A 23,375-nucleotide genomic window follows, 5' to 3' on the forward strand; every position below is an offset into this window, starting at 1 on the left:
AGAATTTCATCATGAAATTCGAAACATCATGCATGAAGATGAGAAGAAATTTTTTTTTTTCTTCTTCTGTACTGTCTCTCCCTCGGTTGGGCCATTTCTAAGAAGTTGAGGCGTAAGCGCCGAAAGAAAGTGACCTTCTCATTATCACAGGCACACTGAAACGTCCTTTCTCTCTTTCTGTCAAAACAAATACAAAAACAAAAAGAGAGGTTTAAATACGAACTTTTTGGGAAGAGGGAAGCCAAAACCAAAGCCAGAGCTTAACCCAGCCACTTACTTGGGTCGCCCACCCGCGGCGTCGTTTCTCTCTAACCGCTCCTCTTTCCGGTCCCTTCTCTCCTTCCCCAGAAAACCCCACCCTCTGTTTCCACCACCCACACAAAATACCAAAACCCCATTTTCAGTCTCACGCTCTCTAATGGCAACGGCTAGTTTCTTCTTTCTGATCATCCCAATGCTGTACTTCACCGCCGCATTGACCGCCGGTCAACTTTTACTCTCCGAGATCCAAGCCTTAACCTCCTTCAAGCTCAACCTCCACGACCCGCTCGGCGCCCTCAACGGCTGGGACTCCTCCACGCCTTCCGCCCCCTGCGACTGGCGCGGCGTCGTTTGCTTCAACAACCAAGTCCGGGAACTCAGCCTGCCTCGCCTCCACCTCGCGGGTCGACTCGGCGACCAACTCGCCAGCCTCCGTGACCTCCGCAAGCTCAACCTCCACACCAACAACTTCAACGGCTCCATTCCTCCCTCCCTCTCCCAATGCGCCTTGCTACGCACCGTTTACTTGCACGGCAACTCACTCTCCGGCGACCTCCCGCCGGCGCTTCTCAACCTCACCAACCTCCAAATCCTCAACCTCGCTCACAACTCCCTCTCCGGCAGAATCTCCGGCGACATTCCGGCCAGCCTCCGGTACCTTGATCTTTCCTCCAATGCATTCACCGGGGACGTTCCGGTGAACTTCTCCGCCAACTCGCAGCTCCAGCTCGTCAATTTTTCCTTCAATCAGTTCACCGGCGGCGTTCCGCCGACCATCGGCCGGCTCCAGATGCTTGAGTATCTGTGGCTGGACTCGAACCAGCTGACCGGCACGCTTCCTTCGGCTATTTCCAACTGCTCCTCCCTTGTACATTTCAGCGCCGACGACAACGCGCTCCGAGGACTAATTCCGGCGACCATCGGCGCCATTCCGAAGCTTCAGGTGGTTTCTTTAGCTCGGAACAGCTTATCAGGCTCAGTCCCGATAGCTTTATTGTGCAATGGGAATGTTGACTCTTCTTCACTGAGGATAGTAGATCTAGGGTTCAATGCGCTCACGGGAATTGTGCAGCCGCAAAATGGAAGGTGTTGGAGTATTCTGGAGGTTCTGGTTCTTAAAAGCAATCGCATTGGCGGCGCGTTCCCAAATTGGTTGAGTAATGTGACTAGGCTGAGGGTTTTCGATGTTGCTGGAAACTCGTTTTCGGGGGGATTGCCGGCTGAAATCGGCAATCTTTTCCGGTTGGAAGAACTCCGGGTGGGTAATAATTCCCTGAGCGGTGAAATTCCTACGGAGATTGCAAAATGCAGTTTGTTACAGGCTCTTGATCTTGAAGGTAACCGCTTTGAGGGCCAGTTTCCTTTGTTTCTGGGTGGAATGAGGAGTTTAAAGGTGTTGTCTTTGGGTGGGAATTTAATCTCGGGTACCATCCCGTCGAGTTTGGGAGCACTCTCGGGGCTAGAATCCTTGAATCTGAGCGGTAATAATCTGACAGGGGAAGTTCCAGTTGAGCTCATGCAGCTAAGCAACTTGACTAGCTTGAACCTGAGTAATAACAAGTTTTCCGGTGAGGTTCTTGGGAATGTAGGAGCATTGAGGAGCTTGCAGGGTTTGAATTTAAGCAATTGTGGGCTTTCAGGTAGCGTCCCAGCGAGTATTGGAAGTCTGATGAGGCTCGCTACACTGGATTTGAGTAAACAAAAGCTCTCTGGTGAGTTGCCTACTGAGATTTTTGGGCTGCCAAATTTACAAGTGGTTGCTTTGCAAGACAATCAGTTGTCTGGGGCTGTCCCTCAAGGTTTTAGTAGCTTGACTGGTTTAGTGTACCTAAATCTCTCCTCCAATGCCTTTACTGGTGGTATTCCAGCCACGTATGGATATCTACGGTCACTAACCGTTCTATCTCTGTCAAAGAATCGCATTTCCGGTGTGATCCCACCAGAGCTTGGAGATTGTTTGAACCTTCAAGTACTTGAGCTTAGTTCTAATCAACTGGGGGACAAAATTCCAGTTGATATCTCTCGGCTATCTAGTTTGGAAGAGCTGGATTTAGGTCATAACAAATTGACAGGTGAAATACCAGAGGAAATTTCCAAATGCTCTGCTCTGACTTCATTATTGTTAGAGGAAAATCAACTTTCAGGGCCAATACCAAACTCCTTGCCTTTGTTAGTGAACCTTGTGGTGTTAGATCTTTCCTCAAACCAGTTGAGTGGAGCAATCCCGGCAAATATTTCACTCATTCCTCACTTGAAGTCCTTGAATTTGTCTAACAACAACCTATCTGGTAAGATTCCAGAGCTACTGGGTTCTCAATTCAATGGTTCTGTCTTTGCAATGAACCCGAAATTATGTGGGAAACCATTGGACAGAGAATGTGGAGATGCGAAAAGGAGAAGGAGAAACAGGTTGCTTTTATTAATTGGGGTGGCTGCTGGTGGAGCTTTGCTTCTGTTAATGTGTTGTTGTGGCTATGTCTACAGCCTCTTCCGCTGGCGTAAGAAGCTTAGAGAAATGGTAACTGGGGAGAAGAAGCGTCCCAGTCCAGGTCGTGCAAGCTCAGGCGGAGAGAGATCTGGTCGCGGAAGTGGAGACAATGGAGGGCCAAAGCTTGTTATGTTCAATACTAAGATTACATATGCAGAAGCATTAGAAGCAACAAGACAATTTGATGAGGAAAATGTGTTAAGCAGGGGAAAGTACGGACTGGTATTCAAGGCTTCATTCCCAGATGGAATGGTGCTCTCAATTCGACGCCTTCCTGCTTCTTCTCTTGGTGTGCTCGATGAGGAGACGTTCCACAAAGAAGCCGAAGCTCTTGGCAAGGTGAAGCATCGGAACTTAACAGTTCTGCGAGGCTACTATGCCGGTCCTGATGTGAGGCTACTTGTATACGACTACATGCCTAATGGAAACTTAGCCACTCTGCTCCAAGAGGCTTCTCACCAAGATGGTCATGTACTAAATTGGCCAATGCGGCATCTCATTGCACTTGGCATTGCTAGAGGCATAGCTTTCCTGCACTCAGTCTCAATGGTTCATGGTGATGTGAAGCCGCAAAATGTTCTCTTTGACGCTGATTTTGAAGCCCACTTATCGGAATTTGGATTAGACCGGTTAACCATAGTCTCACCAAAAGCCTCCTCATCATCATCTGCCGCAATTGGTACATTAGGCTATGTGTCACCCGAAGCAGCACTGACCGGGCAGGCAACAAAAGAAGCCGATGTGTATAGTTTCGGAATTGTCCTGTTGGAGATCCTAACCGGAAGGAAGCCAGTGATGTTTACTGAAGAGGAAGACATAGTGAAATGGGTGAAGAAGCAACTACAAAGAGGTCAAATCACAGAGCTGCTAGAGCCTGGACTACTTGAGCTAGACCCGGAGTCATCAGAATCAGAAGAGTTCTTATTGGGAGTAAAAGTTGGACTACTCTGCACCGCACCTGATCCACTTGATAGACCCCTCATGGCTGACATTGTGTTCATGCTTGAAGGTTGCCGCGTCGGACCGGACATACCATCGTCGGCTGATCCAACTTCACTACCTTCACCGGCCTAATTTTTTTATTTTTTTTCCTTCTGTTTTTCTATCAAGAAAAACGTCAAATCATTGATCATTGAACTAGTAGGTGTTTTCAAATCTTGTGATTAATTATTAATTCCATTTTCTTCTATTGACCCCGGTTTCATTCCTGCTTTTGCTCAACTACATTAATATTAATTTTAAGTTGTCATGTCATGGTTATGGCGTCACCCCGGTCTTGATACCTTTGAGACAGTGGAAGAATTTCCAGTCATTTGTGCGGTTGATTATTAGAGTTTGGTACCTGTAAATGCTTTCTCTTAAGATTTTGGTCTCTGTCCCCTGAGGCCTGAAATGTATGATTTCAGATTGAATAAAATTTCGTCTCTCTAAAGAAAAAAAATATAATGACCTGACGGCGCCGGAGGACCACTCAATCTCTACGGTCTTTGTTTTTTTTTTGGGTCTGACAATCTCTACGGTCACGTTCAAAGATTTTCCGTTATTCTCGTAAGAGAGAGGAAGAAAGGGACCCGAAAAGGGTGTCTTCCCTTTAATACTATTTTCCCGCCAAATAAGTGGCAACTTAATCCGTGCCACGTGGCAGGTTTGGGAGGAGAGCGGAGAAAGTAGCCGTTAATGTGACAGAGGCGCCCTTATCGGAAAGGGTGATGGGGTCCTCCTTATTTCATCGGGAAAGTGTTGACCGTCACGTGGTCCCTGACCGGACCTACGTAAAGCCATTGCCACTTTATACGTGAAGCAATTATACGAGACCCATCTTTGGGGCCCAACTGTATCAGAGTAGCTGAGTAGAGAAGACAGATTTTTATGAGTAAGAAAATCCTTGTGATTTGAATAGAACAAGAAGTGAAACAGAGCAACTCACATTCATTTCTGATTTCTGCGTCACGAAGATGAACAGAGCAGCATCACTCAACTGTCCACGACATGTCGTTCTCAGTTCTCACCTTCACTCTGGCGGCCCTACTCTAGTGGCCTCTGAGTTGGGGGCTGACACCGGGTCGCTATGGTAGCTCATCAGTAATTACACACAGGCACACAGCATGTGTCAATTTAAATATTTCACCTGCCAATCTGCCATAGTGACTCTTCCCAACTTCTACCCCATGTTTGGAGTATCTCATGCTCCGGGTTTTGAATCGTCACAACTTGGTTTATAACTGAATCTAAACTTGGAGCATCACAAGCTCTCAAGAACCGTAGTTTTCAGCAGTTCTTGTTTAGTGAATTTCAGATGCGGATGAGAGCCATGCCAGACTAACGCAGTTCCAAAGGATTTACTTACTAATCGTCAGTGAGATGAAATCATGACAGCGAACAAAATAGTCCTTGAAAATGAAACAGAATGGATGCTTTAAATTACAACTGCCACTTGTTTTTCCTTGATAAATATCATAGATGTACAGACACCAAACAATCCATTGTTGGTTGGTATTTATGCATATAATGGGAGTATAGCAAATACAGATACTCGAAAGAATATAAAGATTTAATCAGTGGAATTTGAACGAATCTTCTTAAATAAGGAGATTGTTTAATATATATACACAAAGGAAATGAGAAAGCAACTAAGTATTCATTTCAAGCAGCTGTCAAACTTTCAGGCAAAGATTCATTGTCTGGGTTAGGTGACAGAAATCTACGGCAAGCGTACATAACAGCTGAATGGAAACCCTCGGGATTGTCTATGAATACAAAGTGTCCCGCCTGCAATTATTTATGGGAAAACTTTTATTGAGATACAAACCAATCCATCATATTCACTAATTATTGAGAAGCAATATAAGCATACACAATGGAGGGAGGGAGAGAGACTGACCTCAGGAACTCTAATAATCTCACATGGGACCTTCATATCCTTGCGAGCTTCTTGAGCCCCTTGATAATTCATCCAATCTTGATAGCCATAAAGAAAAGTAGTTGGCACTTTCCACTCTGATGCACTGGACATAAAAGGGAAAATGTAAACACAGATTGACCCCCCAGAAAAGAAACATACCAAGACAAGAAAAAAATCAGTAGAATCAACAGACCTCTGAAGAAGAGGCTTCCGAGCAAACGCTCCGAAAGAAAATATATATTTCAAGCACAATTCTCCACTTGCTTTGGCAGCTAAAGTATGGTACACGTAATCTTCAATTGAAAAAGCAACTATTAGAGATCTTAAAACTATGATGAGTGCTATACAGAAATAACTTGATATATATCAACCTGTTAGCAGTTGTGATTCATGTTCATTTAGGGTGGTCCCTGCTGCACGAGCGCCAAATCTAGTATTTGTGTAACCCCGAACAATCTTTGGACCCCAAGGCCCTAACCCTCTGCAAAATAAATAAACAGCTGAATAAGATAACCACATCTTTCTCTGTTACACCACTAAATGCAGTAGATTCCAACTTGCACCAAGACCAAAAGCATAATGAGAAGAAGTACCATATGCTCAAACTAGCAATTTGGGACAAGAAGCAACACATTAATCGAGAATGCAAAAGTAAGATTGAAAAGAAAGGTAGATGCAACTAGTCCTCCATACTTGATAAAAGATCAGTGTGAATGCCTCCATACTGAATCTCAGCCCACATATGGGAAGGGGACTGGAAGGATTGGATGGTGGAATCATGGGAAAGCACTATGAGTGGAAGAGAGAAGCTAAAAGTTGTTTCAAGTAAATGCCAGAAAATTCTTTGGATAACCAAGGATACCAATAACCAGAGAGGAATCAAATGATCCCCCAGACAAATATGGTAAAAGGTTCAAAGAAAATAGACAATATGAAACGGTATCCAGAATCATAAGCAGAGAGAAACACTATAAACTAGCTGCAAATGTAATCATTATCTCAAGACATGAAACTCTGAGATGCCTTTAGACCACCCAAAGTAAGCTAGGCATGCATACGAGTGTGACTTCGTGCTATGTAATGCAATTATGCATGCACCATAGGCACATGTAATTGCTAAGAAACCTAAACAACACAAAATGCAATGTATAGCTTAAATCATGGAAATGGATATATCACCATGCTTAAATCATGTTAGTTACCTGATTAGCTTCTGAGGAGTAAAATTAGACTCCCATAAATGGTTAATAATTGCTCCTTTCCATGTTGTTTTAAACTGCATAATCCACTCATTCCTTGCATCTTCCGCTGACGAGAAGCCAGCAGAACCCACTAAAACTAAATGCTTAACGTGCTCCGGATGCTATTAATTACATAAAATCAACATCAGTGACAAAAAAATGCCAGGTGGTGCCTAGATTCAAAAATCAATCTGGAATGACAAATACCTTTAGCGCATACTTAGCTGCAACATACCCACCAAATGAATGTCCAAGTAATATAAAGTTGCTGAGATTTTTGGCTTTCCGCCATTCTTCCAAAGAATCAATAAACCATGCTTCGGTTTCTGCATTGCCAATTCCAAATTTAAATAAAAGACAAAGATACTTTATTCTTATTGTCAACATTTGTCAAGAGTTACGTCACTCATCCATATACAGTGATATTGAAAGTTAAGTTTTTTTTGACATAGTAGACCTACCTTCAGTGCTTTTGCATGTAAAATCAGGTCTGCTTGATCCACCCCAGCTGCAAAGAAGACCAAAACAAGAATTTGAGCACACAATGTCTCATAAAGAAAGACCCCTAATAGCACTTGGGTACATTGAGAATCCAAAAGTCAAAAGATTTCACCATAAATTAGGGAACTAATGCTTCCAACATCAGTTGTAAAAGAAAAGGTTTCAATCTTTCAGTACTTTTGTAGTAGAAACTCCAAAATAAAAGTCTCTGAATGAATATATATATATATACCCTACTTGGCAACCTAATGTTACACAATCTCACATAACTATAGACTTGCAACAAGTAATTAAGAAACAATTTTAGTTCAGGAGAATGAGGAGGGTCAGAAACCACAACCCACCACCCACAAAAGGCCTTCTTTGTCAGGACGATCAAGAATATAGAGAAAAACACTAGTACTTGTAGCATCAAGTTACATTATCTATGCAAGGTTTATGGAATGAAATTGAAGCATGTGAAGATTGCATTGAAGCAGAAAAATAGCTCTCACCCAAGTTGATCAATAGCAATGACCCTGAACCGACTTGCAAGGGCATCAAAATTTCTAAAGAAGAAACCTTGAGAAGCACCGTAGCCGTGAACCATTACAAGAGTAGGAGAATCCTCTTTGCTGTCAAAAGTAACCGTGTTGATAAACCTTTCCTCATTGCTTGCCGACCGAAACCACCTCACCTTCGACCCGGGCGGGCCGGATCCAATATTCACCCGCTCCTGAACATATGGGGTCCTGCAAAACCCAACCCCAATTCACAATTCATAAGAAATTAGCCAAATTCAGCCTTCAATTACGGTTCTTTAGTAGGAAATGAAATTCGTAACACATAAAAGGTGGATTGGATTGGTTAGTTAGTTACGCGACAAGAGAGAGGAGGCGCTTCTCGGCGGCGATGATGTGATCGGTGGAGGTGGGGATCCAACGGAGGAGGGAGGGCCAGAGCGATTTTGACTTTGCCTTTGTGGCGGTGGCCGTGGAGGTGGAAACAGAGGGTCGGAGCTCGGCGGCGGCGGACCTACTAATTTCTTCGGCCATTCTGGACGAGAGTCTACGCAGGTTCATACACTTTTCAAAGCTTCGTAAGTGGTTTGGAATAACCGACGCGTCGCTTAAGTTTATAGACGACGACGACGCTTCACCGCCGATGTGCGCGCCTTTTTGACCAGGACGGGGATGAGCTTCGAATCTAAGGCGACTATTCTGGCCACGTGCGAAATTGTGTATCGTGTGGTGTGGGCAGCACATAATCCCCTCGCTTACGTGATCAGTGACTGCTAACGTTGAGCTTTGGCGACAAATAAAAAGCGTTGGCAATGACGTAACAAGAAAAACCTTATTATGGTTCTGGTTGGAATCCAATCATAACCTAGGGCACGTTTACTTACTTGTTGGAATGGGAGGGAATGATTACGGGGTAAAACTATTCGTACGTTTACTAACACATAAAGGAATCAGGATAAAAGTATTCATGCGTTTACTAACACATGAAGGAATCGGAATAAGCGTAGGTCTCACCTCTTTATAAGGAATCGATTCCTGAATACTCAGGAATTTAATTACGAAGGGGGGAGATGTGTTTATGAATCAACTCCTCCGGAATCAATACCGATTCCTTTCTTCTTCCATTCCAGTTGTCTCCGATTCATGATTATGTTTCATTCAAAGTAAGTAAACGTGACACTAGTTGATTATATTCTCCTTCTCTAATTATCTAACTTCAATCACCCTCCCGCCTCTATCTACCTCTGTGACTTTATGTTTATGTTTTGGAACATATTGATAACTTGTAGAGTTGTCGGGTCCATGTAGAAAACTTGAAGCGACACTTGCTTTCGAATGTGTAGAATTTTGACAGTAGTTTTCCACATTTTGCGTTCTATTGACCAAAATAAATGCTTTGCAATCCTTTACTTGGAGAGGAAGAAATAAAAACCGAGAGTTTCAACCATGGTGGCCGATTTGCGGAGAATGGTTTCTTTTGCCCTTTTCCACTTTGTTTCTTTTTGAAACGCATTGGTTTAATATCCAATCATTTCAAAGGCATGCATGAGAAACTGAGAACCGGTTAAAGTGATTGGGATGCTTTTAAATCTCATGATTGGGTTAGAGCAACTCCAACAACTTCCTCATATTTTGATTTTTCTCCACTTTAGGGAAAAAAGAGCCTCTTTTGCTCCAACAGATTCCCTATAACTTTCCCTATTTTAGGGAAAGTGAGGAAAGAGAAAACCAAATTCCCTATATTTGTAGCAATCTCTAAAATTTTAAGGAAGAATATGGAGATTTTAGAGATTGTTGTAAAATAGGGAATCTGTTGCAGTTGAAGAAGAAAAAGATGCTAAAGCTTTAACTTTTGCTTCTTTATTATACAGAAATTATAGAAAAGTTGTTGGAGTTGCTCTTAGTTGTTCTTGTTTCACTCACCCTGCAGATTATGGAGACTGTTACTATGACAATCTGGGATAAAAAAAAAGTGATTCATATGTGATATTTCACTCCATTACTCATACTAGATTAGCAACATTGAGCTACATGTTGGTTTAGATCCCAAATGGATTGAGATTTGAAATATGATGGTCATTCTGAGACCTCATATCATGTTCCAAAGTATTTCCTTTTTCCATAGATCTGCCATATCACTGGATCCAACAGTACAGAAACCAGAATATACCATGCTCCAGACTATCCTTTTCTTTTCGAGTCTGTTTGATTTACCCAACTCGAGATATACAATCTTATCATGCCAAGTCCATCACTTGGAATATTATATAACTGACATGACAATATTCCATCTATGGCCAGCCAACCAATTGAAAGGTAGAATATGATGAATATAGCTAACATAATGCTACAAGAAATAATTTTGGACAAAGTAGTGTTAATTTGACCCAAAAAAAATACAGCCCGGTCTAATGAAAATTGAAAAAGGATGCAAATTTATTCAGAAGTAAAACTAATTGCTAATTCTATTTTCTACCTTTGGCACATAAATACTACCAATCCATCTGGTAGACATCGATCACAACAAACAAGAATCTGCAGTACACTTCCAAAACGAAACTAGAACTAATACCAAAACATAGAGCTTGTTTAATAGCAGCAATCGAGAAATCCACCCAGCACAGCTTTCTAGTCGGCTCTTGACTGACCTGCTCGGGAGGAAAGAATGATGCCAACAATGAGACCATACAGAGCAAGGGCTTCAGCAAAAATGAGAATGAGGATCATCCCAACAAAAAGCTTTGGCTGTTGGGCATTAGCTCTGCAAAGTAAGAAAAATACAATCAGAGGAGATTTTAAACCAAGTGCAATAAGACACTAAAACTAGTAATTACGATCTTTCATCTACATTATGAAGTCACAACCAGATATGAAAGAAAGCAGTGAATGATTTAGTACTTCTTTAATGGTGTTAACAAATGCTGCAGATGTACTGTATACTACAAATTTGGAAAACAATTATATGAAAGAATATAGTTTCTGCCATATCTAAGCTAACCTAAAAACTTATAATGTGCATTTCCAAGATCACTTAGAAAACTAAACCATGTGCAAAACCAGCTCAACAAACTCCGTAAGACAAAATCTATTTATTACATTGTCATCATATTCATCAAATGAGTTACAGTTTGCTCTATTGTTAGTTTGTTACACATAGCTAGAACTCAGATTGTAATCTCAAATGTTTATGTGTTTAAACTTAAACAAGCACAGATTAAAATCGCAACTAGGAAATCGTAACCTATACAAACCCCCTCAAGAAACAAATCAATCAAACAGATACATAACAGCATAATTGCAAAGAGTTTATACGCGGCAAGTATGTAGAGCTAAGAAGCCATACCTAACACCAGCATCACCAACAATGCCAATAGCCATACCAGCTGAGAGCCCAGCAAGGCCACAGGCTAGACCAGACGAGAGATGAGCATAACCATCAAACAGGTAATAGGATTTGGCCTTAGGGTTGATACCGGTACTAATGATGACGGCGATAATAAGGCCGTAAATTCCCAACACTCCGGCCATGACCACCGGAACGATCGACTTCATGACCAGCTCCGGCCGCATCACTCCCATCGACGCCACTCCTACTCCACTCTTCGCCGTTCCGTACGCAGCTCCCATACCTGTGACAACAAACAAAAACCGATCAAAATCCCTAATCGAAGAAACGGCGTCGTCTAGCTTAGATCTGAAAACCGAACAGAAACGTACAGGAGAAGACGAGGGCCGCGGCGGCGCCGAGAAAGCCGAAGAACGGTGCCGTTTCATCGCCGCTGAACGTTGAAGAAGCCATTCTTCTCGATGTTACGGACAAGATCTGAATTCTGAGGGATTTTTCTGACTCTCTCCACAAGTGTGCTTAGAAGAGCTTTATTTTATGCGTCTGTGTTTCGATCTCAGCCTCAAACAGGATGGTCCTGATTTTACGATTATGCCCCCGATTTTAGAGGACTCACGGGCGACGTGGGGAGATTAGTATCATCATGGGCTACGTTCCAAATGGGGCCATTTCTTAGGCCTTGCCCAATTTCTTGTGAATCAGACCCGACCCGAAACGTCAAAATAAGTTAGTACTTGACTATATCTCATATTTTCTACTTCTATATCTATCGAGCTAGTATACTCTTTATATCAAAATAGTCTACTTAATGTATCGATACATTAATATACCATAAATAAACCATTTCTTTTTTTTGAAATGGGGCTGGTGCGACTGCCCTCAAGCCTTGATTAACGAAATTGCAGAATACATGGGGGGGACGTAGAGCCTGAACCCCAGATTACAAGAAGCATAAAGAGAATATCCTGAAATAATACCAAGATTCTCCACAAAGTCTATGTATTCTAACAAGCACCAATTAGCAAAGAGTGCACGAATGGCAACTCCATTTGCTTTGACATAGCGGTGACATACCGGAAATATAACTCTATAACGAAGAAGCATCATTACAAATAGCACAGCTTTCCCACTATGTTGCCGCACGGAAATAAATCCGGCGGCACTCAATTTCATCCTGCCACTAGAAGGTTGCGTCCATTTGACCAAACAAACAGCTCGCCGCCTCGCTAGGCCAGACAAGGCACACAGAGTGTGCATACCGGGACCAAGCCCACGTCGCCCTACCAAAGAGTGGTAGGGACTTATTGCCGGCATCAAGCCACGTATTACTAAACTGCAATAAGACATAATAAAGTAATAAAGCATAAAAGAAACAAAATTTTGGACCAGAGACCAAACCAAGGCCCAGGCCCAACAGTCACCGAGCCCAAGCCCAGAAAGAAGGCTGCCAACGTCACCCCTCCTCCCGATCGCGCACAGAGATCCTGCCGTCTGGCCATGTGCGGCACACCCATCGCATCGAGCAATCTTGGAAATATGCTCCACCCCGCCGCCCTCCCCATCATGCCGGTCAGCATAGCCGCTGGAGACAGACCCGATCCAACCAGGTAGGTGGTTGCAGACGCAAGAGGCTCCAAACAACCCAATCCGGATCGGATAATTCCGATCAGATCTGACTCCTTCGGAACCCGCTGTCGCCGCCACCAGCTCGTCGCCACCAGGCGGCCACACCTTCCGCCATCCACCCTTCGCTCTTGCCGACAACAGCCCACGCTGCTCACCCCCGCCGCAACCTCTGCGCGATCTAAAAGAAGAAGCCACCGTGAAGTCTTCCCTCCGACTGGACAACCATCTATCACCGGACACTCGGTCCACTATCACCCGTCCGACGACGCCGCCACGAGGGCGTGCCGTCGGACCAGGCATACGTCTGAATCGAAACTGGCCAAGCGCGTGCGGCGCGTTCTACTGTTTACTGTCTTCGTTTTTTTTATTTAAATAAACCATTTCTAAGGAAGAGAAAAAAGAGCTTTTAACATTCTTTTTGTAGGGTGAATTTTTGCAGATACACATTCAAGCCATTAACCTTAAAAAAAATTTTCTCATATAATAATGAAAAGAAAAACATTCATATTTTAGAAAGCTCCATTTTTTTTTTTTTTTTTTTTTTTTTTGGCAATTTGCGGTCGTTTTGCAAGATGATTCCTCTATTACAAGGCTATTGTAAGACTCGCATGCATAGCATAAGCATCCATACAGACTTATCCCACAAAATCAGCCATCCATTAGTGGAGAGCAGCACAGATTGTGATACGCAGAAAAGAGCAAGGAATTTATGACTTCAAAATTAACAGTAAACCATTTAAAGATTGGCATGATTTCCAGCATATGTGAATTTTGGACACTTCTTTTGTAGCCAAAAGCTTCTTTGGGTTACATTCACCAAAAAAAGAAAAAGCAGAAAAGAATGAGTAGCAAGGTAAAACACACAAGCATGCCTCACCGGTAGCCAGTGGTATGAGATTACATAACACAATACACCGCATAGATCTCTCTTTTCATATGACAGCATACATCTTCAAATCCTATAACATCTTTGTGCAATAGAATGACAAATTTCAAATGCCAAGACAAGCATTTAAACCTGTAGAGTGGTAGCAAATGCAAGAGGAAAAAAATACCTGAAATTGATAACAACAAATAAATTAAACGTAAAAAACTAAAAACTCTTGAGGTTATTCAAGAGAGCTTATGCTAATTCTTAAAATAACATAGTAGAAACCATGACTTCTGCAAGCATATAATATCACAAAGTCTATTACAGTAAATGCCATCGCATATAAAATATTACAACTTGGAACACTAACTGAAGGTCAGCGAAACAACACCCAAGTAAAATGAACACATATTTTCCAACTCCAGTAAAGAATCATCTGAACAGCTAGCTATGTCAAATATGAGCCACAACACAAACGCAGTTTTAAAAAACAGTTGACTAAGAAATACATACCTCCTGCCCTCAGAACAGCCAAAAATAGCTTTCCCAGCCTAGCAACAATAAAAAAGAAGGATGATCAGAGAGCTGGACAGTAAAACGGATCAAGGAGAAAGGATGATCAATTAGCTTCTGATTGTGACATGTTCAAGCAAAAGATCAAGTCCTGCATTTCATTCTGCAACCCCAACCTAAATACACAGTTTCAGATGTATAAGATGAACATCAATTACAACAGATCTACATATTCACTTTCTGGATCAAAATATACAATATCACACACACACAAAAATTCATTAGTGGTTGGAAGCTGGACATGGTTGAAACTAATAGAGCAAGACAAGCCTCCTCACCCAAGGCATGCACTCAAATAGGACAAAATCCAGTAAGCAGAAACTGCAGCCCTCACAAGGCTGCTAATAATGCGAGATGGAAATTTAACTTTGGGGAACAAAAGTAAATTAGTGACTGAGGTTAAATAAAAAAAAGTAAACATGACATATTACTTTGGCCATCGAAAACTGTTCTGTATTCTTCTTGTTACTAGTCACTAACACAATCCTACGCTGTACACATTGAAGACCATCATAAAAAGTCAATGATTATTAGTTTCTCCTCCATGAGGATCCCTGAATAAAAATTAGGGTCTGATGTCTTAATTTTTCGCCGGTACATCCTTGATGGATGACAAGCCAATTTCTAAGAGCAATCCGCCATCATCCCCATACCCTATTGATGCCTGTAATTGGAATGAGAAAGCAACTTGTTTTGCGCTTACTCCCGCTTGCATCTGGAAATGCTCATTCCTGGCGCTTACTCGACCAGTTCTAATTGCAGTTCAAGATGCCCACCAAATATGAATCAGCCGATGGCAGCAAACCATGCCCCTTGTTCCACAGCACCTTCACAGTCATTAAGAGCTTATTGGCAGTTTAACCAAGAATCCGATCTGATATATCTGTACCCCAACACCGCCAGCTTAAGCTGTGAATTCATCCCCGAACAACATGTCGACTTCTGTGCAGTGCTGTACAGTAGTGCATGGGAAACCCAGATCAATGATCCAGTATCAAGATTTCACAACAGGCTTCACTGCCATGTGCTTCTCAATCAATTTATCCACAAAGGCACGAATCTGCAAATTAGAAGAACTTGGTAAGATGAAACTAAACATCACAGCATAACATGGAACTGATGGAAGGATAATAACAATAACACTGCTCATGGAAAATTCAAGATAGCAAATACAAAATTCCAATGAACGTTTAAGGTGCCAACAATTTATTGTCTGTTCTTTTATGAGTACTCAAGCAAGCCAATTTCAGTCGATAAAAAATGAAATAAGTGCAGATATTTCACATATACATAGATAGATCTCATGAAAGAATACCTTGTTCTTGCGCTTGAAATCAAGAAACTCGGATACAGCCATTGCTTTCTCTGCATCAGTGGCTAGCTCCATGACCTGACAATTGAATTACCAAAAGAAAAACTGAGACTAATAGATTAAGGGGAACAATTGTAGACACCAGTTTAACAAAATTGCAACAAATCGTTACGTGCAAGTCAGTTTTCTAATTACTACACAAGAAGGAAAGGGATGCGATAGAAAATAACTAACCTTGGTAGCACTTTTCTTCATGATTGACTTGTATCCCTCTCTATCAATCTTTTTAGCTTTATAGAGGGGCATAAGCAATGATGCCACATAATCAACAACTGCATGTTTAATTTGGTCTGCTCCTCGACGATGATTTTTCGACGACCCCTTGTTTACAGTAACTTGTGAAACAGAGCTCTCATTTACTAGTCCTTCATGCTTCCAGCTTAGTCCTTTAGAAGTTGTATTTGAATCTTCCTCATCCTTTACATACGGATCAGGATGGAAGAAATCAGGGTCAGCTGCCGCTGCTTGAGATTGCCACATCTCAATGGCATGATAGTCTTTTACCCCAACACTACCAGCTGTATCAACCCATGCTTTTGTATAGATACTACTGTCAACAGCAGCACTCTCCCCTGAGTGCTCTCGGAAATTCAACTGACTAGTGATCTCATTGGGATGGCTCCGCTCTGAGAGGTTATCAACTGACCTTCTTGAACTGTCAAGATTGACACAAGCAGCGGAGAAATCAACAGACCAGTTCCTTACTTTGCAGTTCCTAGAGTCAATTTCAGATATGCAATCTTCTCTACCCAAAACACCACCAGACCACTTCCTCCTAAAATCATACTCATCCATTTGAGCGTACTGCTCCCGTCGAGCAAATTTATGAAACGAGGGAATCTTAGGAAGCTGAAGCAACGAACTGCTCTTGGCTTCTGAAGATGCATATGCCTACAAAATACAACAATAAGAAATGTGAGAGAGAGAGAGGGAGGGGGGGAGATGACAAAGGAAAGCAGTAGTATATCCCATTACATTGAGTTGAGTAACAAGAAAACAAACCTTAGCAGCTGCAAGTGCTGCAGCTCGCGCTGCTTCAGCAGCAGCAATGGCAGCTCTTTCTTCTTCAGTCATAGCAAAGTCATCATTATGTGGTCTGCCTGTTGAATCTCCAAATCTTGAGGAATTTGCTGTTTCAAGTTTAATGCCTTTGCCATTCAATTTCTTCACATTTGGATTCGGAGGCAATTGGCTTCCCGTGGATGCAGAATCCTGTAAACTTCCTTTGTGCTCAAAAGCACCATGATACATGTGTAGTGGCGGCTTTCCAGAAGATGGGTCTCTGACTGTTTTTCTCTTCAATGAATCTACACCATTGGCTTGCCTTGACAATTTCAATCCTCCATTAGAAGCTTTTTCTCTGCGGAAGACTTCAAGCCACACACTAACTAGCTGACTTGCAATGGCACGTATATCACGGCTAGTATGTACACAAACTTTCTCTCTTACGGTTTTCCCAATGCCTACACCACACAAACAGAGAGATTAACTAACTTGAAAGAAACACATTTTACTGATAACGATTTTAAACCTCCCGTTCAACAAGATAAAAGTTGGGAAAAATATCTATATGCAAATGATTATGAGTTCCATATGTTATTGAACTTCAAGAACGCTAGAAAGAGATTCCGCAGTTTGAAAATGAAGTGCAAACAATTAAAAGAAAAACAAATCAGTTGAAACAGCTAAGAAATACACAGTTCATAAGCATAAAGAGGATGAAAATAATTTTCATTATTATTTTCAATACCCACATCTCTGTACACATACATTACATACATTTACACTAAACATAAATCACAGGAAAGAAAACAACATATAAGGAGACAATACCAGACAAGCGCACAGCCAGTAGGTCTGTTGACACAAGAACAAGAAGACGAACACAATGCCGCAAGAGTTGAGTCCCCGCTTTCCCCATTGAGTCCTGTTATAATTACAAAATATATACCTTCAGAAATTTATCTAAGAAACAGAAAATCCAGTGAAAACCCAAAGCAATATGCATGAACAAAGTTTAAATCCGATAATGATTGAACAAAAGATAATATGCGTGCAAATTACCAGTATCCACAAGTTAAGTGTGGTTAGCCCCTCTTTGGTGCCAGCAAAGGACTTCAACGTTTCAGCAGGAAGACTCAATAACTCTTTGGCCAGATGCAACCTTCCTTTGGTGGTTTTTGCACTAAAGAACAAGTCCTGGAGTAAGGCTTCCCTGTTCTTGTAAAGGACATCGGAAAGTTCAACTGCATCAAGTCTCCTTGTTATGTCCCAAACTTCATCCTTTTCAGAGGCTGACTGTCTCTGTATGGACTCCATTGCTTCTGCTTCTGCTGTGTAATCATTTCCAGTTGTCAGTATGTCAATTATACGCACCGACTCTCGAAGCCCACTCATCATTGCACCACCAACAGTGTCGGGATGCTCCTTGCAGGTAGCTTCACCAGCAAAAAATAGGCAGTTATCAACAGGTCTCCCTAGTATGTCATAGTCTTTTCCAGAAGCTCCGACAGCAACATATGAGTATGCACCATAGCTGAAAGGATCCCTGCCCCAATCTGTCACAACTGATGCAACTGGATCAGGTACTGATGCCTCTCCAAACAATTTACGGAGAGCCACTAATGCATGGTTAACATGATCAGAAGAGCTCATATTTTGGCCTTCTATAGCTGCCTTACCAACCACTAAAGCTATAAGAACGGGAGCCCCAACAGTTTTCTTGATATTCCAGAACATAAAGCACTGACCCCTCAGGTCTGTTTCTTCAGCAGTTGCTCCAAAGTAGTCCACAGTGTCATCCCAAAAGACATCTGGAAATTCCAAAACTACTTTATTAAGAACACCAAATCCAAGCCGCGTGATAGAAGAATGTTTCCACTGGGGCAATGGTGGAGAAAACTTTATGGTTTCTGCTTTTAAGCACCCAAGAGGCACTGTAATCAAGACTGCATCTCCACAAAAGATACTCCCATTTGATGTGGAAACTTTGACTTTGTTACACTGGTTATTATTCAATTCACCATCCTCAGCGCCATACGAAATATCAGTGACTACATGATTCAAGTGAATGCGCAGTCCTTCTCCAAGAGACTCAACAACAGTGCTGTAACCCCCTTTAATCATACAATGAGCTCCCCCAAAGCCACCATATACATCATCTTGGTTCCAATGGGGTAGAGATACCTCCTTAAGCGGAGCTGCACAACCATACTCCAAATTAGCAAAATGCCAATCCATAACCCTCCTCTCAAGAGGACTCAAGAGCTCTTGCTTACAATAACTTTTATCAGCAACTCTACCATCAATATTTGTTCTAGCATTAATCAAACCATCCCTTGAACCATGCAATTCTTTTTCTTTAGCACTCCCTGATTGTGCCATACGTCGCCTCTTAAGGACATATTCAAAACCTTCCTCAAGAGACATTCTTGCTGCACGTTCTCCCTTCTGTGCTACAAGCAATACCATGTCATCAAGAAGGCTGTTGAACTCTGCTTCCAATGCCTCATCCAGATCTGCAGGAACTTTTTGACCTGTTTCAATATCATAAAGAGGGCAATCACTGTTTAATACAGTCAACTCAAGGCCCAACTGAGCACAAACCAATGAGGAGGGATCGGGTCTTCTTTCAGTTGCCCAATCAGCCTCGACACCGGTAATAATGCTAGCACCAAGATCCACTGCAACTGATAGGGATGACCGGTCTGTATAAACACGACCTCCTATTCGACTCCTAGCTTCAAGTACATTGACTGAAAACCCCTGACGCTGCAAGTGGCGTGCAGCAGTTAAGCCAGCAGGACCAGCACCTATGACAATGATCTCCTTTCTAACTTCTGGACCACATTGCAGGGTATCATTACTCGGTACATGATCATGTGGTGTTGACTGAATACTCTGTGATTCATTCTTTATCTCTGGAGTTACAACAGGGATGACTCCACCATCCAATGTCTCACCAGAGGGATCACTACTAGAAACATCCATATTGTCCAATCGACTTTGGAACCTTGCATCAGCACTACAGTTTTCCAGGTAATCAGTTTGGCATTCTTCAGGATGTTTCGCATCAAATAATTCCAATGCCACTGCCTCAACATGCCCATTGTCTTTTGTGGCTCCCTCAGTCAAGTTTTCGCTATTAAATGTAATTCCATTCTTAGCATCGGTGGAAGTTTTTGAATTCTTAACCTGGCCAATGATGAAGGAAACCCCATCCTCTGAGTCAGCAATTGAAACCCCAGAAATTTCCTCAAAAGGTTTTTCTCTGACTATTTTATAGTCATGCTTAGAACCAGGTTCTGCTTTATCCTTCTCGGCAGCAATTCCAACATTTATATAACCCTGTAAAATTGTTTTACATTAATTCAAAAAAGAATGAAGATGCAGCCCTTCCCTAAGAACTGCAAGAGTTACAAGTTATGGGAAAAGGACTAGGGAAAGAATAAGTAGACTGATCAATCTTGGTAAGGAACAAGTAAGAAAAGACACTGATTACTTTACTTACACTGAGATCTAGAAATGCATAAATATCCCTAATTAGGGAGGCACGCCCAGGTTCATTCACACAAGCAGGCTCTGTGACCCCACAGTCGGTGAGAGGCAAAATTCGACTAACATCTTTGCTCCACAGAGCTAAGATCTGATTCCTGGATTGCACCCAAGCAAATTAATTTTACTGAACATGGTACAGCTCATCCAGGCAGACAAATAAACCACAGGAAATAAATTGACAGCTTCAAGAAAAGTCTCAAAGATGTTCATTCAAAGAGAACAGACAACCAGAACTTGCAAACTGGATGAGTCACAAGACCACTTAAAGAGGGAACAAAATCAAGAAAAGAGAAATCAGACATCAAAGGTGAAACAGGATTTTAGCATTTGTAGTGATAAAATATCATCTAGCATTGGTATACTTGCAGAAAGATGCAATGCATGCCAGAAAGCTTATCAAAAATTCACAATATTTCAACGGGTTTCAGAATTAATAACAAACCTGCATTCCAAGTAATCCTGAAGCCCGCCTCTGCGCTTCAAGATCTCCTTGAATTTAATCTTCTCAACAGGACCAACTGCGTGAGCTTTTAGACCAGCAGACACTGCTGCAGCCCCACCACTTTCAGCTTCTGTGCCAATACTTGAAGAGGAATCAAACTTCACTTTCGCTCTAATTGAATTGTCACTATCCAATCCTTGATCAGTCACTGAGATCTCCCAATCAACATCCCCCTCATAAGCCATGTCTCCATGCCTGCGTTTCCTAGCATTCCGTGGTATGCGCTGGAGAGCGGATAGCTTACCGTCTCTGTTTTCAATATCAGGTAGAGATACTGTGTCTTCTGGGAAACTCTCATTCTCATCTACTGTTGCATATAAAGGAGGAGAAGCTCCATCAACCTCCTCATTACTAGTAATATAATCATGTTTTGGAATAATTCTCTCTTTTGATGCTTCATCAGAAGATAAATCTTCACAATAGCTCCCCTTCTGAACTGAGGCAGTTTGCAAGGCTTTCGCTTGATGACTCACCTGGATTGAAGATATCTGACAATCAGTTATCATGGCATTCTCTTCATGCAAAGGACTGGAAGCAAGATCTTGCCCCTCAGTGTAAGCAATTACTCGATTACAAGGAGTTTCTTCCCTCTTTAGTGTATCTGGGGCAAAGTTAGATTTGTTCAGTAACTCATCATTATAATGAGGCATCGGAATTTCTTTTCCAGTTGAAGAAGATATTTCACAGTCTGCACCTGATGTACATCTAGCTAGAACATCCGTGGACTGAATGGACAAAGCATCAGGAAAGCCCCCTTTGGAGTCACTGGTACCGACCCCAAGCATTTCCCCCTTCTGTTCACAAATCGTTAGAGTGTTTGAGTTTGTCACAGAGCAGTGCCTCAGTTGGTTCTCAGAAGTTTGAATTTTCTGTAAGTGCTGGCTATCTCCGCCATTAGATCTATCCAAGCTACATAGTTCCTCTTGAACATTTAAACCAGAATGATCCACTGTGGGTTCATTCTTTCTATCCTCAAGTCTCGTCATGTCATCTGGAATAGAATAAAGTCCTTGAGATCTCTCTTGATTCTGTCTGTTGCAGTCAGAATCTTGGCAAAATCTGTTTTGTTCCTCTATCTTATACTGATCATTGACTGAATCCAACGAATTAAAACCAGAATCGAAGAGCAAACTATCTTCAAATCTTGGATTTTCCTGGTTCAGTTTTGAAACAGAACTATGTCTCCGCACAGCCACAGGCATGCTATTTCCTCCAACACCTTCTGGACTAGGGCTCAGTCCATCCTCCAAATCCAGAGAACCACTCTTCTCTCTAAGACTCGGAGAGGGATGAGACTTCTTAGTAACACCAGACTGTGCCTTCTGAAAAAATGCCGATAACGAATCTTGCGAATGATGATCCAAAGAGCTATTAGAACCCTCCCCAGATACCAGACCTGAAACCTTGGGTCTCTTTCCCTTTCCCTTAAGCCTGTTTTCCACCTCTACATCCATAATCACATCGGTTCCATCATCATCGATGACCGGACCTTTCTCCATACTCCTCGACACTGATTTTGCATCCGACCCCCCATCCTGATCCGAAGACTGCACAACATCCAAACTAGAACTCCTTCCCCTCCCGGTTCCGGCCCCAGAATCCCTCTTAGGACCCTTGAGCTTCTTCCTAAAACTTGCCAAGGTATCATCCAGTCCCCCCAAATCCTCCTCTCCAGCCTCAAACTTCTTGCCCCTTTCGCCCTCCAACCCTGGCTTAACCTTCTTAGGGTTTCGCTGCCTCTTCTTCAGCAGTGACCCAATCGGCTCATCGTCATCCGAATTGTGATTAACCTCCATTAACTTCGATCTCTTCTTAAACCCCGACCTCTTCTCGTCTCCATCCATCTTGTCAACCCCAAGTTTCAAGAGAATACACCCTCTCTTAACCCTAACCAAGCTTCAGTGCCCAAATCAGGAAAGCCAAGCATCACCTTCCACTTCTCTATTGTCAGAAAATCAAACCACATGTTTAATCCAGCTACAATATCAAAAATCCGAACCCGCACCAAGAAATCCCAACACCCATGGAATCGCAGATATTCACAAACACAATACACAACCAAATCCTTGACGAACTTTATCAATTTCTCTCTGAAACTCGTAAACCCTGGCCTGCCTCTATCTTAATCGAGAAAATCTAACATTGAAAAAAAAAAAAAAAAACGAAACGAAAAACGAATTAAGAACACAAAGTCTGCCTAGGGTTTATGATTCAGTTACTAAGCCCTAAGGAATGGAAGAGAGAGGTGAGGTTGGGAGGTCTGACCTGTACGTGCGAGCTGAAAAGCTCCGGTACGGCGGCGGTGGTGGATTTGCCGGAGGGAGTGAGGAGGTGCGCACGTTAGCGTCGGGGTGTGGAATTGAGAAGGGGGAGTGTATAAAGTGCGCCGCGAGTAGAAATTAAAAAAAGGGAAATAAAAAGAAGGGGAAATAATAGAAAGGAGGGAACGTAGAGTGATGAGGGATTTTTGGCCCGACACGATTTGTGCGTGTGAGACGAAATCCGGAGACCGCGTTTGGACTTGGGAATAAACCTGTTCTGTGACTTAGTAACTGGTCATTATCGGATCGGATAATTAACCGATTATACCGTGATAATAATAATTCAAAGTCGAAACTACACAACTTTACAGTAG

The 23,375-nt window shown here is 42.3% G+C and overlaps 4 protein-coding genes across 6 annotated transcripts; 1 reads left to right on the forward strand and 3 right to left on the reverse strand.

The window, feature by feature from the left end:
* Positions 1-189: 189 nt before the first annotated feature.
* On the forward strand, positions 190-4,090 carry LOC133735472 (probable LRR receptor-like serine/threonine-protein kinase At4g36180). Its single transcript, XM_062162877.1, has one exon. It carries the CDS (start codon positions 419-421, stop codon positions 3,821-3,823), a length of 3,405 nt encoding a protein of 1,134 aa, XP_062018861.1. The 5' UTR covers positions 190-418; the 3' UTR covers positions 3,824-4,090.
* Positions 4,091-5,140: 1,050 nt separating this feature from the next.
* On the reverse strand, positions 5,141-8,640 carry LOC133739255 (1-acylglycerol-3-phosphate O-acyltransferase). Its single transcript, XM_062167000.1, has 9 exons — positions 8,252-8,640; positions 7,888-8,124; positions 7,354-7,400; positions 7,100-7,218; positions 6,854-7,014; positions 6,023-6,132; positions 5,845-5,944; positions 5,631-5,754; positions 5,141-5,518 (listed from the first exon to the last, which is right to left on the reverse strand). The coding sequence occupies exons 1-9, from the start codon at positions 8,635-8,637 to the stop codon at positions 5,393-5,395; spliced, it is 1,410 nt and encodes a 469-aa protein (XP_062022984.1). The 5' UTR covers positions 8,638-8,640; the 3' UTR covers positions 5,141-5,392.
* Positions 8,641-10,202: 1,562 nt separating this feature from the next.
* Positions 10,203-11,782, reverse strand: LOC133736382 (V-type proton ATPase 16 kDa proteolipid subunit). Its single transcript, XM_062163843.1, has 3 exons — positions 11,611-11,782; positions 11,237-11,522; positions 10,203-10,654 (listed from the first exon to the last, which is right to left on the reverse strand). Exons 1-3 carry the CDS (start codon positions 11,690-11,692, stop codon positions 10,522-10,524), a joined length of 501 nt encoding a protein of 166 aa, XP_062019827.1. The 5' UTR covers positions 11,693-11,782; the 3' UTR covers positions 10,203-10,521.
* A 1,823-nt stretch (positions 11,783-13,605) lies between these two features.
* LOC133736381 (lysine-specific histone demethylase 1 homolog 3) lies at positions 13,606-22,629 on the reverse strand. 3 transcript variants are annotated; one of them, XR_009859528.1, is made up of 10 exons: positions 20,681-22,378; positions 20,192-20,333; positions 17,746-20,028; positions 17,515-17,608; positions 16,684-17,144; positions 15,856-16,572; positions 15,625-15,699; positions 14,963-15,369; positions 14,250-14,287; positions 13,606-13,920 (listed from the first exon to the last, which is right to left on the reverse strand). XR_009859528.1 is itself a non-coding variant. In XM_062163842.1 (8 exons), exons 1-8 carry the CDS (start codon positions 22,582-22,584, stop codon positions 15,304-15,306), a joined length of 5,742 nt encoding a protein of 1,913 aa, XP_062019826.1. In that variant the 5' UTR covers positions 22,585-22,629; the 3' UTR covers positions 14,621-15,303. The 3 variants fall into 3 exon arrangements, 1 of the variants encoding a protein (XP_062019826.1); XR_009859529.1 differs by lacking the exon at positions 13,606-13,920 and having other exon boundaries at positions 14,007-14,287; XM_062163842.1 differs by lacking the exons at positions 13,606-13,920; positions 14,250-14,287 and having other exon boundaries at positions 14,621-15,369; positions 20,681-22,629.
* Positions 22,630-23,375: the final 746 nt, after the last annotated feature.

Source organism: Rosa rugosa, chromosome 3, assembly GCF_958449725.1.
Source record: "Rosa rugosa chromosome 3, drRosRugo1.1, whole genome shotgun sequence".
Taxonomy (NCBI): domain Eukaryota; kingdom Viridiplantae; phylum Streptophyta; class Magnoliopsida; order Rosales; family Rosaceae; genus Rosa; species Rosa rugosa.

Bases quoted from the DNA above. Each gene is read 5' to 3' on its own strand.
- LOC133736381 (XM_062163842.1), bottom strand. From the start codon at position 22,584: ATGGATGGAGACGAGAAGAGGTCGGGGTTTAAGAAGAGATCGAAGTTA. The intron at 20,334-20,680 runs GTTTGTTATTAA...GGTGCAATCCAG, and splicing joins CAGGATTACTTGGAATGCAG to GAATCAGATCTTAGCTCTGT. The intron at 15,700-15,855 runs GTTAGTTATTTT...TTCAATTGTCAG, and splicing joins TGAAGAAAAGTGCTACCAAG to GTCATGGAGCTAGCCACTGA.
- LOC133739255 (XM_062167000.1), bottom strand. From the start codon at position 8,637: ATGTGCTGCCCACACCACACGATACACAATTTCGCACGTGGCCAGAAT. The intron at 7,015-7,099 runs GTATTTGTCATT...TGTAATTAATAG, and splicing joins CAGCTAAGTATGCGCTAAAG to CATCCGGAGCACGTTAAGCA. The intron at 5,755-5,844 runs GTCTGTTGATTC...TTTTATGTCCAG, and splicing joins CGGAAGCCTCTTCTTCAGAG to TGCATCAGAGTGGAAAGTGC.
- LOC133735472 (XM_062162877.1), top strand. From the start codon at position 419: ATGGCAACGGCTAGTTTCTTCTTTCTGATCATCCCAATGCTGTACTTC.
- LOC133736382 (XM_062163843.1), bottom strand. From the start codon at position 11,692: ATGGCTTCTTCAACGTTCAGCGGCGATGAAACGGCACCGTTCTTCGGC. The intron at 11,523-11,610 runs GTACGTTTCTGT...TTGTTGTCACAG, and splicing joins CGCGGCCCTCGTCTTCTCCT to GTATGGGAGCTGCGTACGGA. The intron at 10,655-11,236 runs GTATGGCTTCTT...CTTACTTTGCAG, and splicing joins GTTGGTGATGCTGGTGTTAG to AGCTAATGCCCAACAGCCAA.